General features: G+C 45.5%; 1 protein-coding gene across 15 annotated transcripts in view; it reads right to left on the bottom strand.

Moving 5' to 3' along the window:
* The window catches only part of LOC1273109 (sodium/potassium-transporting ATPase subunit alpha), a 65,277-nt gene that overhangs the window by 13,611 nt on the left and 34,745 nt on the right, over positions 1-16,921 (bottom strand). For 6 of the 15 annotated variants that reach the window (XM_061645848.1, XM_061645850.1, XM_061645849.1 and 3 more), the window contains exons 2-4: positions 2,575-2,700; positions 1,272-1,538; positions 1,008-1,193 (exon numbers count right to left, since the gene is read on the bottom strand). In XM_061645848.1, coding sequence (XP_061501832.1) covers positions 1,008-1,193; positions 1,272-1,538; positions 2,575-2,700 — 579 coding nt within the window. Of the gene's footprint in view, positions 1-1,007; positions 1,194-1,271; positions 1,539-2,574; positions 2,701-2,783; positions 2,807-2,865; positions 2,925-5,837; positions 5,919-13,882; positions 14,007-16,405; positions 16,592-16,921 lie in introns of those variants that run through there. The other 9 variants (XM_061645845.1, XM_061645842.1, XM_061645844.1 and 6 more) reach the window with 5 other exon arrangements.

Below are 16,921 nucleotides of genomic sequence, written 5' to 3'. Positions count from 1 at the left end.
AACTCTCTATCTACTATTATTCCATCTATTCGAACTGTGCATGGTGCTGTCCGTTTCATATAAAAAAGCAATATTTTCTCTCGTTTCATATGATTTCCCGTGCTGCAATTGCTACCAGTGCAAATAAACATTCAGCGCACATCATTTCTTTCCATTTTGTTTTTGCAATAGCTAACATCCCTCTTCACTAGCATTAACCAGCTGGATCCTGCCTCAATGCAAACCAGCGTACAGCCAAACCGTGGGGTCGCAGTGAGTATGTGCGTCCGTTGCACAATCAACTCGTTTCGCTATGCACGATTCGGTGTGTGCTCTTCATTCATTCAACGGATTGGATTGACCATGCTCGCATGTGCGATACATCAAACAGAAAGGCTGGGCGAGGTGACGAAACCGCGGTGAAACCAATCAAAACGAATCATCATAAAACCCGACAATCGGGGTTTGCTGCCACAACAACACAATGACTTCCACCCTTACCCCCTCGATTTGTTAGGCACGCACACAGCACTGTCCCAACAGTGGCAGCTTCGTTCCTACCCTACCGCGCGGTGTTGTCGAGAGCATCGCTTCAATTATTTTGTGCTCCACATAGTTTCCTAGCATGATTGGAACGTTTCGCGAATGCCGCAATTGAACAACTAACCTCCTCGCCGCCGCTTCCGCGTGTGCTGTACCCTTTCCATTCTTACTCACTATGTCTCTCTCACTCTCTCACTCTCGTTCGTTTGTACCGAGGGCAAATACACATTCACTTGTTCTTCCTAACTTCCCATCCTTCACGAAAAATGGCCTCAATTCAAAGGAATTAAATTTCATTATTAACGAACGCGACTCGTCGGATAGATAAGTTCACCCGCAGCCTGTCATGTTACTTCATCGCACCGAAACTCGCGACGGCCTCTCATGGTCATCGCGTTTCGAATGGGGCCTGAAAGCCGACATCCAACCGTCGTGTGACCTTTATGTGCTGACTGCCGGCGGTAGCTATTGTGCAACGATTTTACCTTGAAGTTACGCGCTTCGATGATGCGAATATCAGCCGGTATCCTGTCGCCGAACTTGACCTCTACGACGTCACCGATGACCAGATCTTCGGCGCGCAGCGTCAGCTTCTCACCCTCGCGCAGAACGGTAGCGAACTGGGGTACCATGTTCTTGAACGATTCCATGATTTTCGAACTTTTCGATTCCTGTAATAGATGCAAAATAAGGTAAGAACAACCGTGGAACACAGAGGGCACAGCTATTCATCACCATTCCATACGAACCTGGTAGTATGAGAAGATGCCGGTAACTATCACGACAGCGGCCAGCACGATTCCGAGATACAGGTTATCGTCGGCCGGTTCCTCGACGGTACTGGCCTGGATCGAGTAAGCGATGAAACACAGGATGGCACCGATCCACAGGAGCAGAGCGAAACCGCCGAAGAGATTCTTACAGAACTTGACCCATTCGGGCGTCTGTTTGGGTGGGGTCAGGGCGTTTGGTCCATCGCGTTCCAAATTCTCCTTGGCTTTTGCGTGACTCAGACCCTATTGCAAAAAAGGTATCAAATGAAAGCAGATTAGAGATGAAGAAACAGTAAAACAATAAATAAATAAACATTGCGTTTCAGCGTAATTTTCTGGTTAAAAAGTACTAATGCAATTATAATCAGCAGATTTAACGTCGCTTGGTTACTACAGCAATCACGGTCGACCGGAGAAGTATCTTCTTCCTATCTAGTACACGATAATGATAGTCACCGCTCGTTGTAAAGCGGATGTTTAATGCAACAGGCCGTTATCTAAATGACATCAGTGTATCTTGGGCGCCTTCTTCCCCAACGGTTTCACACGTACCGAGTGGGCCCAGTGACAACACATATTGAGATTTTACTGCAATTTCCGAGATAATCTAGTTTGTTTCCGCTTTCGGCCGGTTGAAAAGGATTCTTACTGCCATTAACCAGGTGAAACTTGGTCCCTATCAAACACCGGATAGATTTGAGATAGGTATGACGGTTAAGATCGATGGAACACAGCAGTGGTTCGGTATGCTGGAGATAAGGTGCTTTATACACAGCAGACGTAATTCAGCTTCAAGGTAAATTTTATATGCCGTTTGTATACAATATTTTCTAGAAACTGTCGGAACAATTTCAGTCCTATTATATATATTTGTCGTCTTTTAGCGTATTATGTATCGTCATTCGACATTCAATTAAAGCATGAAAGTGGCTAACCTATACAGCCGATTATAATTGCACTTGTTTGCTTTTTTAGTACATGTCCGATACCATGTCCTAAACACTCTTACAAGGTTTTTCAAGGGTTCTCATTGCTGTGGGATACTTATTTGATTCTTAGTTCTTAGTGGAAATGAACTTTATAATAGGATGGGAATTGGAATCTATTGCACCCTTTTTGGACAGGCTTATTGAGAAATCCTATTGGAATTGTCCAAAAAAGATGATATAGAGTTCAATTCCTTGCACATAAAGTTCATTTCCTGTAACAAAGAGTCATGAAACTGTCCCACAAGTATGAGAACCCACTGGAAACCCCTGTATTGGTTCAATATACTTACATTTTCCGGATGTGTCTGTAGTCGCTGGTACAGTTCCTCCGGTGTGATCTTGTGGTAATCGATGTCAAGCTCCTGCTTCAGATCATCTAAATCAGTTTTCTTTTTTGGCGGCATTTTGCGTCTTGACTGTTGGGTGAACCGGTTGGGTAAAGAGAAACAGGGAAAAAGGTGGAAAAACAAATATTAGCACGGAACGTTCATTTACTAACACACTGATTTTTTTAAATAATTTCGATCGGTCCACAACACTGGTCTAAAGGGTAAATGGTGTGCGCTGATGCTGAACGGTACCAGTGATATTCCTGACCGATCGAACGCTGGTCCCGGACTGACGGTGTGCGAAGTGGTTCCGCACAGTCGTTACCATCCGGCGACAAGCATCATTAGCGCACGATAACCCTCCACAGATAGTTGCTCGTAAGATCGATAAGATACCGGGTGTGTCAATCAAGTTCATACGGTAGAAAGGCGTTAACGAGTCAAGCAGATCCGGGGAAGAAGTGGCAGCGATGGAGCTAGATTCCATGCGCCCTACTTACGCTTTCCAGCACCACCTATCTACACACCATTGATAATACTACTACTAATACCACTACCACCGTTACTACAGTTACACTTATATATTAAACGATAGAAAGGAAGATTGGAGTGATACAAAATATAGAACACTTAAAATGAAACCATTTTTATACTGATATGGATGTTATTTTCCATCGACAATTATGCATATTGTTAGATGTCTCCTGGGCCGCTGGGTAGCAAACAAGGAGTGACCCTTAATTAGCATGCCATCATTCGCGGGAGCTAGGTTCGCGAATTACGTCACACGACATGCCTTTGCAAAGAGCATTCTACCAAACGCCACCACCAACGAAATCCCCGCGGTGGCCTTAATGCTCGCAATGCTACAACACAACTAGCTCATCGGTACAGTTTTATACTACACTCTCCGCATACCACCATGCCGCCTCCTCCTCTATCGTCGCATCATAAATGCAAAAAAAAAAAACGCTCGTTAATGGATAGTGTGGTTCTAGGCGCAGGCCAGTTTGCACCGCGCTCTAGTTTCCCACTTTAGCTGCCACCGGCCACCGGGCCACGGCTCGATGGAAAAGAGTTATTTTCTGTTGCTCGTGTGCTCGGCGGCGCACCACTAATCCCCTACATTTGAGTCTACACGTATCGGTAGCCTGCATGTACGTGGAAAGTGTACGGGTGCCGCCGTCGTTCGACTATTTCAAGGACTTTGGAGTGATGTTTACACCCTCTCCTCACGAGATACACGCTCGACGGCGAGACACCAATGAACTAGAACATACCGTGTTCATCGCACAGCGTGTGTGTTTGTGGGCCTGTGTGCACACGAATGGATAAGTGGCCACGAGCAGTGGGCAAAGACTGAAAACAAACTACCAAACACGTATTAGATTATTGACAGTAGAGAGTCCGCACTGTGAAGCGCTCTGTGAACTCATTACTTGATACGGCTGGCTGCGGGTCTGATAACAATTCCCGCAAGGTAACAATCGTTCAATGCGAACGGTACACCACCACACTCTGGCAGGATGGTTTACTTTCGAGTGTGTCCGCACTATCGCCATCGGCTCAAGTGGCTTTTTGACTTGAAACTAGACGGCAAATAAAACGATTGCAAAATTATAGGTAAGTGTTTGCACAGAAAAAAAGACATACTTTGAAGGCTTCGTTACCTATACAACCTACTCTATATACTCTTACCATATACTCTTACCTGTTACATTGCTGAACATACACAAACACACAACATTGAACACGATAGACAATAGCACAAAAGTACACCAGCATGCATATGGTAAAGTGATACTCTTTATGATTCATGAATGTATGAATGGAATGATGGAAAATGGTTTAGTAACTAATAATAACGTCCAGCACACACCGCTATTATAAGTCAGTAAAGAAAACAAATAAAAAACAAAACAATGTCCAAGGGGTATGTTTTATCACGTTGAAATCGGCAACAAACGACAAGCGAGTGTCATTGGGAGAACCTTTGGTCGAAATTATAAATTACTTGCCCGAATTACAGATAATATAAACTTCTGATTGTTAGCCTAATCAAACACACTCGACCGGTCGGGTTCAATGGGCGGCCAAATTTAACGAGATGACTGGGCTGAATGAAGCCGGCGGCGGTGCCGTTTTGTCAAGCGTGACGTATTTGGACAAGAGCGATTGTTCGCGTTCAGTCTCGCTGCTGTGAATGTTTTATTACTATCATTACCCATTCAGCCAGGTCCAGTAGGGTGTACTGGGAGTGGGCGCATAAACGAAAATGAACTCCGTACGAATAAATGAACCTACGTCATCAATGTCATTATAGGAAGAGAGGAAGTCTTCCACCACACACACACACACCCCGAACCCCGATGATGGGCACAGGGAAGGAAAAAAATACTCCATAAAATTGGCAGTATCATTGACGGTTATATAACTATCGCACATCGTCGCCACATTTATGGATGCCCAATTCATTGGGATTATATGTGCCCGTGTCAAACCTGTGTCCGTCGGCATGATAAAAGCGAGACAAGCAAAACCGATGTAATGTACCAAACCTTACCGGTGTAGCGGAGCATCCATTTGTAACGTGTTAGACTTTATTTTTTTTGACTCGCTTTTTTTTGAGTTCCAAGTCCTAAGCCCTTCCACGAGCCGACGGGAAATGCATGGGGGGTCGGGGTGGTCGCATGTTCACGATTAGGCAAGCTGCCAGCATTTTGTGGCATTTGTTACTACCACGCAATGGTATCATGTTTTGGGGAGAAGGTTTTGGCACCGGAAAAAACAAACAAGGGCACCAAACCAAACCTGGACAGCCGAACTTATCTTCCGCACAGCGCGAAACGGACCTGTGGTTCTTGGGGAAGGCACATGTGCTGGAGTACGTCGGGCGGCTTTGATGGACCCCATTGTGCAATGCATCATTGTATTACACATCGGTGGTAAGCAGATTAGTTGAGCAAAAAGTGCTGTTGTGTGCTGTTAAGCACCGTGAAGGTTCTGGAGTGGTGTCGTAACCAATGTGTTGAACAGATTCTTCAATTTGTTTAAAGGTTATTAGAAATAATGTTAGTTGTTAATTCTACTACAACACATTTTTATTGTTAGTATCCAGTGGGAACGATTAGTGTCAATGTTACGATTAGTGTCAGCGTTTTTGTTTTGCAGCAAAAAGATTACAGTTCTGGTCGTAAAAAAATAAAACAAAATGTCGGTACTACCTTAAACTGGCCATCGGCTGTGCGATTGTCATCCTTAAGTGGGGCCACCGTGGCCACACGGTACGAGTCCGTCCTACCGGTCTGCACATGGGATTGATGGTGGAGGATGATGATGATGTGTTGGTTTGTGTGTTTTTGTTTTGTTTGATCGTATATATGAATATATAAAAATGCGAGTGTGCGTTTGATTTTATCGATATCACACGGCGTCAAACAGAAAAACGATACACATAACAGAAGGAAATGTGTACAATGGACGCATGGTTTGGATGGACAAACACGGTTTCAATTAGCAATGGCAAACAGACATGCAAACAGCAAACAAAAATGAGAACGAAATTTACACAACACACACACACACGCAACATCGATCAAAAATGGAACCATGCACACACGCACGCACGGTATCGCAGCATACGCAGAGATCGTACACACGGTTACACACACGATATCCGCGAATGCGCATGCAATTTTTCGTTGCGAAAGTGTCGAAACGAATCGGGCAGGCATAAATTATTGGATGTACAGTAAACACACACACACACACATAAACAAAATGAAGAAAAAAAAAATGAAAAATAAAACATGATTAGCATACATTGAACGGCGAGGCACGGCACACTCTGGAAGCATGCACGACGAGCTGGATGTACAATCGGAGTGAGCCTTACTGGTGGAGGAGACGCGGCGTTAAGAAAATTCTGAAAACCCCCCAATGGAGCTCGCTGCTTTTTCCAATCCAACGAACATAAACGAACGAACTAAACAATACTTAGTCAGCATGACTTCAAGCTGAGGTGAATCAGTTTCATCAGATCGATAAACAACTTATTTTACGTGCCAGTAGCAGCATTTTGCGTTAGCAATCAGCCTTGAGAAAATATAACAAATTTTCGTTTTGGATCTCGACTCTTAGGTCGCCTCTTAGGCCCCACAAGGGTGAGGCTATTTGTGTGAATGTTGTTTTTTCTTTCTTTCGCGAATGGTTAAATATACAAAAACTTCCTTTGACATTACTCTCTTCCTACTCCATTTATAGCTGAGTGCCGCAGTCACGTAATGTAACAATGATGTGAGGCGGCCATGGCGCTACGTACCATCATTGTTCTAGTGCCAACACATGCTCTAACGATGACACGATAAATGCAGCCCCAATAACTATGTGGCTATCCCTCTTTTGTTTGGTTTCGTTCCACAAAAGCTGCATAGTAATAATTATAACCGACATCGATCTCCCACTTGGAACTCACGCGCACCAGCACGGTGAGCGGCTGAACGATTGGCACGAGTGTTTATGCGGTACCCCACACCAGCTGCTCCACTTTCTCACTCGGAACCGATGGAATAGGAGAGAGGGAAAGGAGGTTCGCGCTCGACCAAAAAACAGGGCAAACAGGGCAAAATTTTCCGAGAGAACCCAAATTACAAATCGCTCTACACAACAAATAGGAGGCAACACAACAAAAAAAAAAAACAACAAGAAGACACACTAATACAGCCTACGTGCTCTGCTGCGCCTGCAAGAGAGAGGACATGCGCAGTCAGGATTTTCACGTTATATAATCGGGAGCAGTTTTTCTTCAATCGTTCAGCTCTGGTGGTCGGGAAATCGAATTTTCCCGTGGTGGTATGAACCGCATGTGCTATGACTATGAGCTACAACTGCGCTCCTTATGGAAAGGACTTATTTTGTAAAGTTCATGTACATATCTAAAGGTGAAGTGGGTCGTCCTCCAGAGAAAAGAATCTTCCGTTAGCGGTGACCTTAGACAGGACGGGAAACGATACGATACAACTAAGCGAAAGAAAGAAAGTACGAGCGAGAGCGCGTTCCAAAGAAAAAGTGACACCAAGGACATCCTCCACCACCTAGCCAAGGCTAATAGTTTTAAGCTCCTTAGGGGCTGTTGTACAGCAAGTGTCACTACTGGGAATAATATTTCGCCACAAAACCCCAACGAAACAGTCGTAAAATATCGGGTTGTGTTTTTCAACGCTAACACGTGTCGCCGCCAGTGTACAAACCGTTGGTAGAGGGCGTCGTAACAGACAGTATTAACAATACTTGCCGTTATATAACGCACAATCGTGTGGTATAAAACACCAACTTACAGCAAACCTCATGCTTCAACAAACCATCAGACACACCAAAAAAAAAAACGCAAATGTTTCATAAGTTTGGTAATGCGATTCAATCGCACGGCGAGCGAAACGGGTTCTTCACAACCACTAATATTAGACACCTCACAACTACGTCCAAAGAGCAGCGCTTAAGGTCAGTGTCGTAAACCCCTTGCCGAACAGATGCACGGTTAAAAAATAAATAATAATAAAACAGCACACGTCTTCATGACCACTGCCGCGCAGCACTGTGGTGGTGGTGGTGGTGGTGGCAAGATAGATGGGACCGATCTGTTTTGATTTCGTCTTGCTGTGCCGGACACACTTTGAAGCTAAGCTGCGGCAAAAAATCCATCCCTCACGACACGATCTTAATATCGGCTGATCGCGTGATGGCCTTTCACGGACTTACGGAACATGTTACGGAAAATGTGGCCTGGGAGGTTGGACGAGTTTTACGACGACCACGAGACGGCGACCGGACACAGGGAGAAGGGGAACCGATTGGCCAGGTGCCAAACGCACGGTTAGTGTACCGAACAGCACTGGTACGGCGATGAAGAGGCGCAAGAAAACAACCCCTCGCTCATTTCGAGCACGGAAAATTGTTGTCATTTTTCTTCTAATAATAAACACCATCAAGGAGGGGGGGGGGGGATTTAAGCAGCACAGAATACGGCCGTACATTCTGTAGTGTTTAGTTATGATTTATGAAGAGGTTTAATCATCCATTTATTCAATGACACATTTTGCGCGGAATATTGTTTATATCTGGCTTGTTTTTTTGATGGAGACGCCCAGTTTCTCATAACCGTTTGACGTTAGGAACAAAATATCTTGCATACTACCTTAATTAGTGGTTCTGATAAATGGTACACGATCGGTTTGGCCAGCTTCCCGAACCAATGTTTCCAATTTTAAAAGGAGAACCCTCGACCACGGTTAGCATGAGCTTTCCAACCATTTAACATCTTTCGTTGATTAACTTCCCGGATAACGAGCACCCCCACTGTCAACAAACAGCAATTCACCCAACCGGTTGCAAACGGACAAGGGGGTGCTAATCCAAACGACAAACAAATGGCAGAGAGCAGCATTTATATATAAATACACACACGCACACCTCAAATGTACCGTGCAGGTCGCTGCTGTTGCTTCCCTTCACTAAAGCCGGTTCATCAAAACAGACTCGCCCGTCGTCAAGTGCCAAACCCGGCCACACAAAAACCAACTCGACCCAGTTTAAGGGTATGTGAGCTGTGTGTACGCTCCATGAGCGTGCTGCGCTGCGCGCGCGATGAATTTACGATGGGATTTCGCTCTTTGCCGCTCTAAATCTTTACGAGCACCACAAACAAACACACACACACACACACACGCGGACGGCCTGAGATTGATAAGAAAACGCTTTCTCAATTAGACTAAAAATCTTCCGGGCCAAACCCTGGCAGGCTGTCATATAATCTCTCTTTTCTTTTCCGTCCTACAGTCTCCCCGCCAAAGTGTCAGTATCAGTCAGTCTGGACGAGAAAGAGAGGGACAGCGAAGAAGGGAGATAACACTTTGCTATCACCGGGCACGATCAGCTTCTTGATCAGTGCTCTGGCGCGATCTTTGCTAAACCGGATGATGGCGATTCGCCGCGCACGAGTACGTTCTTGTTTATGTTTCCTGGGTGCGGGGGAATTTCAACTGAGTTGGCGTTAATCGTGCAACGAACACACCGGGGGCGAAGGGAGCACACGGGAGAGAGGTTGAAGCTTTAAAAATCACGTTGAAACCATAGGCCTCATCAATCAATGGCCACGTGTGGAGGAGATTTTGCTGATTATTTACATTCTGTCGAATGTTTTCCATACAGCACTTGCCGGCTTAATGTCAGAGCTTTGGTGCCGCCCACACATTGTCGAGCTGCTCTCCCAGCTAACCGCGGAGACGACAGCCAGACGAAAAGCCAGATGATCGGTGGCGTAATGTTTGGCGCGCGCATTGCTTACCCCACTTTTGGTAGCGATCCTCGCATCAGTTTCTGTCAGAAAAGCGACCTACGGACGCGCGAAATGCTCTTTCAACGCGTAGTCCTGGGGGGGGGGAGGAAGAGGTTCTAAGATTAACTCCACTTGCGCCCGCCGATGGTTTGTTTGTTTTCCTATTTCACTAATAAAACTCTGAACACGCCACCATTCAACGCCAGCAGCTTCGTTAATGAACTCCCCCGGCGCGTTGTGTTTGGCTGAAACAGTGCGCTGTTTTGCGCGATTTTCCTGTTTGAAATCCCAGAATTTGTCTTACGCAGAACGTGCAGACCGCGCCGAAGTGTGTTAACAGTGGGGAGGAACGTCCAGCTAGACGTCAATCAACTATTTTGCACAGGCGTTGAAACTTTAAAGAAATTACACTTAAGAATCGCGCAGAGTAAGATTTAGTTAAAAAAGATTCCACTTCCTGGTACACTGTGTTTTTTGCCCTTTGTTGGAACTGCCCAATCGACAATTTTCGTGTACAAGAGTTGCAGCATTCGCTCTGCCAGAATCTAACGTATTCACATTTCGGCATTTCCAGTTCGCAACCGCAGCAACGGTTTAGTGTTACGGCAAAAGTGACTGCAGGAAATTCGTCTTGAGTTCAGCGGAAACAGGAAGAAAATAATTGAAGGGGAATCATTTCTCTGATTTGCTTGCTTCCAACAGGAACTGCTAGGCAGATCCAACACCAGACATTTGGTTTGTCGAGTGGGTGGTGGTGCACACAGTTATAAACGACTGAGGAGCAAAAAAAAAGTGCCCGAACGGAAGTCCGTTTCCAATCTGTTCTCTTTGGTTATTGACACACCTCAGTGTTTCAGCTAAAGCGCTCTTAAAGGGAGTGTCATAGGCCCGCAAGCGAAAAGAGACCGAAATTTGAATGAACCTGTTCGCAACGCAACCTCTCGGAAAACGCTCTCCTTCCGCTGCTCCGGCACTCAATCGAACTTCCGGAGGCACCATTAGTCCATTAGTGAAGTTTGAAGGAGAGTACAAGTATGTCAATATTGGAACAACTATTGCCACTGAATAGACGAACACACCCATCGGACGAGAATAACTTCAAATATGCTCCTTCTCTCGCGTTGTACGAAATGCAAAATTGTGTCAACCAAGCGCGTTCGCGAACTAAAACGAAGCGCGAAACCGCACTGTCACGTACAAATAAAATGCTACTTTTTATTGCCTTCTCCGGCTTGTCTCGGAAGGCCGTGTAATTACTTGCATCTGTCACCAACATCCCCGCAGTTCAGGTAAGTCCAATTGGAAAGGTGGTAAATATACTCGTGCACAAAAGTGTAAACGTGACAGTCAAAAGGGAGCGATAAACGCTCCCTCCTCTCAGCCGGGAATGGCTCGGAATGGGATGGCCAGCGGGAAGCGTGGGGGTACTGTTTGTTCGGAAATAATACCACTTGGAAATGACAAACAGAAATTTTCCATTACCAACCCTCACAGTTGGCCGGCGATTTACACCAAGTGTGAATAAAAGTGAGGGAGAACCATTTCAAGATGATGCCACTAGCTAGTAGTAGATGCCACTAGTATTTCTACTTTTTAGCTTTAAAATAAGGTTTATCGGATCTATCACGTGAGTATGGCATTCGCTTACAGTGCACAGCTGAAATGGTGTCACATAATAGCACAATATATGATTCTTGTGCCATGTTTAATAGCATCTGGTAAAACATTTACAATCCCAATCAATTATTCGCATGGGCAACGAGGGCAACAGCGGTCTCATTGCCACACGCCGTTAATACTTCATCCACAGTCCGTCAAGCGGTGCACATTTGAATAAACATGAGCGCGCGCAAGAGAGAGAGAGAGAGAGAGAGACAGAGACTCAAATCTCGCAAACTAGTTTACTAGCTCCCCTCCTCGGCTGTTGTGTTTAGCAGGGCAAGGGAAGCAAGCTAACTGGCACCTTCCAGTGCGGCGAAGGCACGGGGTGCTGCTCAGCCTAACAAACAAGATCAAGTTCAGATCAAGATCACCGACCAAGCCTCCACCCGCGACAGGTTTATCCACACATCGCTCGGAATGGGTGGGGGTAAAAAATGGAAATCAAGCGAGCTGATCGTTTTAGTGAAACCCACACGCCATAAGTATAAAAAAAGCTCCTACTGCAACGCCAATGCACGCACATCCTTCAGCCGGCCGGATGCGGTGCAGTCCGATCCAATCTAACACACCATGCCCATGTCGCCTTGGATCGATTACATCGGAGGTAAAAAACCACATTCCGGGCGCAAAACATACGTTCGTCGCAGCCACTGCCACCCGCCTCCCCCGCTTGGTGCAGCAGTTCGTCAGCATGTTCCTCCGTCAGCCACACCACCGGTGCCCCAAAGGCCGGTTAGAAAAACCCGTGAGGTACGCGCGCATGGTTTACATCAAAACGGCGTCGAAACGTTACGAACGTATCCCACGCTGTCACATCTTCAAAGTGTGCACCACCACAACACAAACGGGCAAATTTATGAAATCGTAAATCTTTTTAAACCCCTCCAAATGTGCGTTTCAAGCGCTAAAATGTAAAAAAAAAGTGTTTGCTTTTGCAGCCACAGCCGGCATCGCTCAAGCTAGCAGCCGCGATTCTGGAGAGAGCGGGGCTCCTTCGTTTGTACGCAGTTCACGTTCCGTCAGTTAGCCGTGTCGTGTCCTTCAGAATTTTTTTCAGACAATGTTTGAAGGGTGAAATTGTTCGATAATGTTGTTGCCACCGACCGTTTTGTGAGCGATGCTTTTGTGCGGACTGTCGGACTGCCGAAACGAAACGATTCGCGATGTTCGCGACGACACCGTGCTCGTTTATTCTGCCACCACCACCACCACACATCATTGACCCACAATCAAGCGAGAAGAGGAGGCCCCGACGTGACTGTGGGGACGGACGGGAGGAGGGGAAGACGGGCGCATCGTGTTACACAGTCCAATCAATGTCCATCGAATCGTAGCATCGCGGATCGTTTTGGCGAGTCGAAGGTGATTGATTTATTTCTGCTGGAATGTGGTACGTCCCCGCTGCGCCCGTTCGTTCAGTCGGCAGAGTTGATTTGCGTAGAGACACACACACACACACACACACACACACACTTGACACCATGAATGGGTATTTTTGTCCAACGCAAATATATGTATAAACAACGCCGTTAGCAAGGCTTTCGTGGTTGTGTGCGGGTTTAGAGGATGTCTATGTATTGTGCGGTTGCAATTATTGCTTACTGTAAGAGCAAGGCAACAGCAGTCGCAACAGAACAACCATGTAGAAGTTCGACACAGCAGCAGCAGCACGTTTGAAAATCAATAATGTACCCCCCTTTCCATTTGCGACCTACACGAGAGAAACACACACACACATAGTACAAACTCTTGTGTGTTGTATAAATTCTCAATTTGTCGTAATAGAATTGTTCTCACTATTATTATATACGCAAAGCAACGGAAGCAGAGTAACTATATACTACAAGAATGCTTCAAGTGATTACGTTTTGTCGCATGATTATGTAACACTCTGAAAAAAAGCAAAAAAGGGCCGACCGATGGAAGCATTGAAAGCTTTCGCATAAATAACATAGGAACTGAAAAAATAAGAATAAATAAAAAAGAAGAATAAATATTCTCATAATAATGTTTGCATTTTTTTTCGCTTAGTATTTCACAACTATTTCCAGTACCAATGCGCTGCCAGGTCCTGTCGCAGCGTTATGTAATACGGTGGAGGCATATGCCTGCGGGCTGGAATCTAATTTCTTGTTCAGTTCGTTCGTTGAGTTCGTTGAGATTGTTTGCTGCTTCATTTCATTTTTGTTGCTTTCTGTGATACATTTTTGGAAAGAGCTAGGGTTTTCAGAATGTTTCTCCTCCACATTGCGTCGCGCCCGAAGAAAAACCTACCTGAGGCATTGTGTGCGCCCTCTTGCTCTAATGCCTGGCGGGAAGTGAAGGACAAACACGAACAAGCAGCGCTACCAGCTGTACGAGTATAGAGCTAGTGTGATTTAACCAGCCACTTCGCACACTACCGTATGTGTATTTTTTTTTTTTGTTCAGACCATGTGTGGGTTGGGGAGGGGACATTGCAGTTGGAAGCGTAAAGAAAAGGAAAAGCGAAATGCAATAAAACAATAAACAAACACACAACTCTTTTAACAGACATGTAAACGGAACCTTATGCTATGGCCAGAAATGTTAACAATGGTAAAGAGTGGCCACTTTACATGTACACACACACACATACACACGTGTCATATGAGCGTGAAATACCACGGACGGCAAGGAATCCTCCTGACTCCAAGACACATGCCGCCGGATCGAAACAGTTGCGCAACGCGACGTTTTCTTTCCACCATTTCTCCCCTTCACTCACTGCCCTCTCCCGGGGAGAGGGCAGGGAAGGCACGAGCTTCACGGCACGGTAATGTATAATTGAGAGATGGAAAACTGTGTACCACAGAGGAGAGCGAGCATGCCACCAGCAGCTGCTGAAAAGCTCTGTGGAAAACTCTACTCCTAGTCTCTCTCACTCGAACCGTTCTTCGCTCGTCGGTCACTCATTAAGAGCACACGCTCTTCAACACACCGTAATTGCTTCGCTCTCGTTCGCTGAGGAAAAAGGAAAATGCTAACCCACCACACACCATTGCGTTTGAGCAGAAAGAGAATGCGTGCCCCAACGTGCAAAATAGGAACATTGTCCACAAGTAAGATGGCACCTGCCAAATGGTAATAAACAGGCATAAAAAAATCACACCCATAACAGACGGATGGGTTTCAAAATGTATAACGTTTACCGAACAGTTTACAGAACCCAGAGAAAACTGAAACGGTTGTCGATCTAGCTTCTGGTCTAGCTGCTGTCTACAGCTCGTGCAGCAACAGACACAGGACACATCAAAACGTGGTGTGGATGGCCGCAAAACTGACCTCAAACCACGGGGTGGGAGGGTCGGGGGCAAAAACTGCCTCTTTTCGTAGTAGAAAAAAGAAAAAAGCCCAAAAATAAATTTTCATCTCCGACAGTTTGCGTCTCATTTCAATGGGAACATGAACGGGTGCGGAAACATCCTGCTTCCGCTCAGATAGATGGACAGATAGAGCGAGAGCGCGCAAGAGAAAAGCATTTAATGAGTGACACGAAAATCGTTTACTGTTCGTGTGGTACAATTTTCTCCAACACTGCTTCTTACCCCACATCCGAAGGGATATCATATGATCAATTGGGGTTCAAGATTTGTATCAACGTATTTTAAAACGCAATCTAATTTCTGGAAAATATATAAATGATTATATGGCATAAATGTTTCTCGCAGCAAGGAACGTTCTTCCGTATATACACTGAAGTTTTAGCAATGGTAGTGTAGTAACGGTGGTAATAGTAGTAGCAGTAGTATTCATCAAACCGTTGCAGGTGTATGTGCGGAGTTGCTATCAGTGTGTGATGGCGCATACATCACAAGGCGCCAGCGATTAAGGATCACGAGTGGCGGTTCACTTCCGTTTACAATGGCACCTCTTCCTATCTAACGAACACACAATCCTTCCCTTTTACTTGGGCTCTCCCCCGTCTCTGTACGTCAAAATTTGTCTCCCATACGGTAACTAACACGTCCTCATCATTCAAAAGCACTTTGCAAACCGATTCAACACACGTTTACACACTTAGTTTTTTACACGTTTTTTCCATACTTTTTTATTTTTTAAAAAAAGCTACGCACACCGTAAAAGTTTCATCACACACGCACACGCGCCAATCAGCAGACGGAAAATTGAGAAAAATCCACCACCTAGACGAATCACGAAATACACCACCCCTGTCTCTCTCCATCCTTCTTCCTCGTTCACTCAACGTCATGTAGAGTAAAATTATATTTATCACATCGCTTCTTCCCACCGTAATTAACTATGTTCTTCAGCGCGTTGTCGCGTGTTTTTTAGCACTTTTAAATACTCGTGTTTTTTTCTGTTGGTCGCTTTGACCTGTGCTCTACAGCAGCAGACGAATTTCAGAGTTTTTTGCTTTGGGTTTTTTTTTTCGCTGCACTTCTTAGGCGGGAGACGGTAAAGACACCTCTCAATTGGCGGCGAATCTATTTTCTGCCTTACTGGTTTTTTTTGTCGTCTTCTGCTATCTCACTTCCACGGCTTGCAACTGTCCGCGTGCCAAGGTTTTGGTCAGCTCAGAACCCGTAACCCGTCGGGACGGTGTTATTATTACCATTTTTCACCTTAAAATGTTTGTGGAACCAGCAGAACGACCAAATTCAAATTAATTTCTTAATCTTATTGCTTTCGAATACGAAAAAAGATCCTTCACGCCACTAACAAGACCCAGCGCACCAGTGCGCACGGGCAGTGTTACATAAAAGCAAGCCCATCTGACACCGCATCACAAAACGGCTCCTCCCCTATTATGCCTACCGGGTTAGCAGAACTGCTTAACCACCGAAACCGGGTTTAAGTACGGACGGAGGATTTTGCACTGGAATTTAAAAAAAAAAGAAACCGTTGTTCCTAATACACCACACGCGCACGAAAGGGTGTTGTATATACGCTTTCGCTTAAAACGCTCAAGCGTATTGCAAAAGAATGTCGAGACTGGAATGAATTCCCGTACTGCTAGTGGGTACCGATTTTCGTCCCGATCGCGCGACGTCTTCCTTGCCGAGACGACGTCAAGACGACCGAAGCGCGAAGGATCAATCCGCCGTCCTTCAAACAGCGGAAGAGCGAGAGAGCGCCAGAGAGAAAGAGAGAGAGATACAGAGAGCGGAGCTCTTTGCTCTCGTAACTCCCAAAGTGAGATTCTGCTCACTTTTAAGTGGCACTCATTTTTTCGGAACTCATTTCCTCAATTTTGATGTGAGTGACACACTCCAAAACGGCGAGAGCGCTCTCTCGAAGATCCTGCTCGCCCGTATCCGATAGGAAGGATAA

The sequence above is a fragment of the Anopheles gambiae genome, chromosome 2 (assembly GCF_943734735.2).
Source record: "Anopheles gambiae chromosome 2, idAnoGambNW_F1_1, whole genome shotgun sequence".
NCBI lineage: Eukaryota > Metazoa > Arthropoda > Insecta > Diptera > Culicidae > Anopheles > Anopheles gambiae.
Note: the sequence above shows the minus strand (reverse complement) of the source record. Positions and strands in the feature narration are given on the sequence as shown.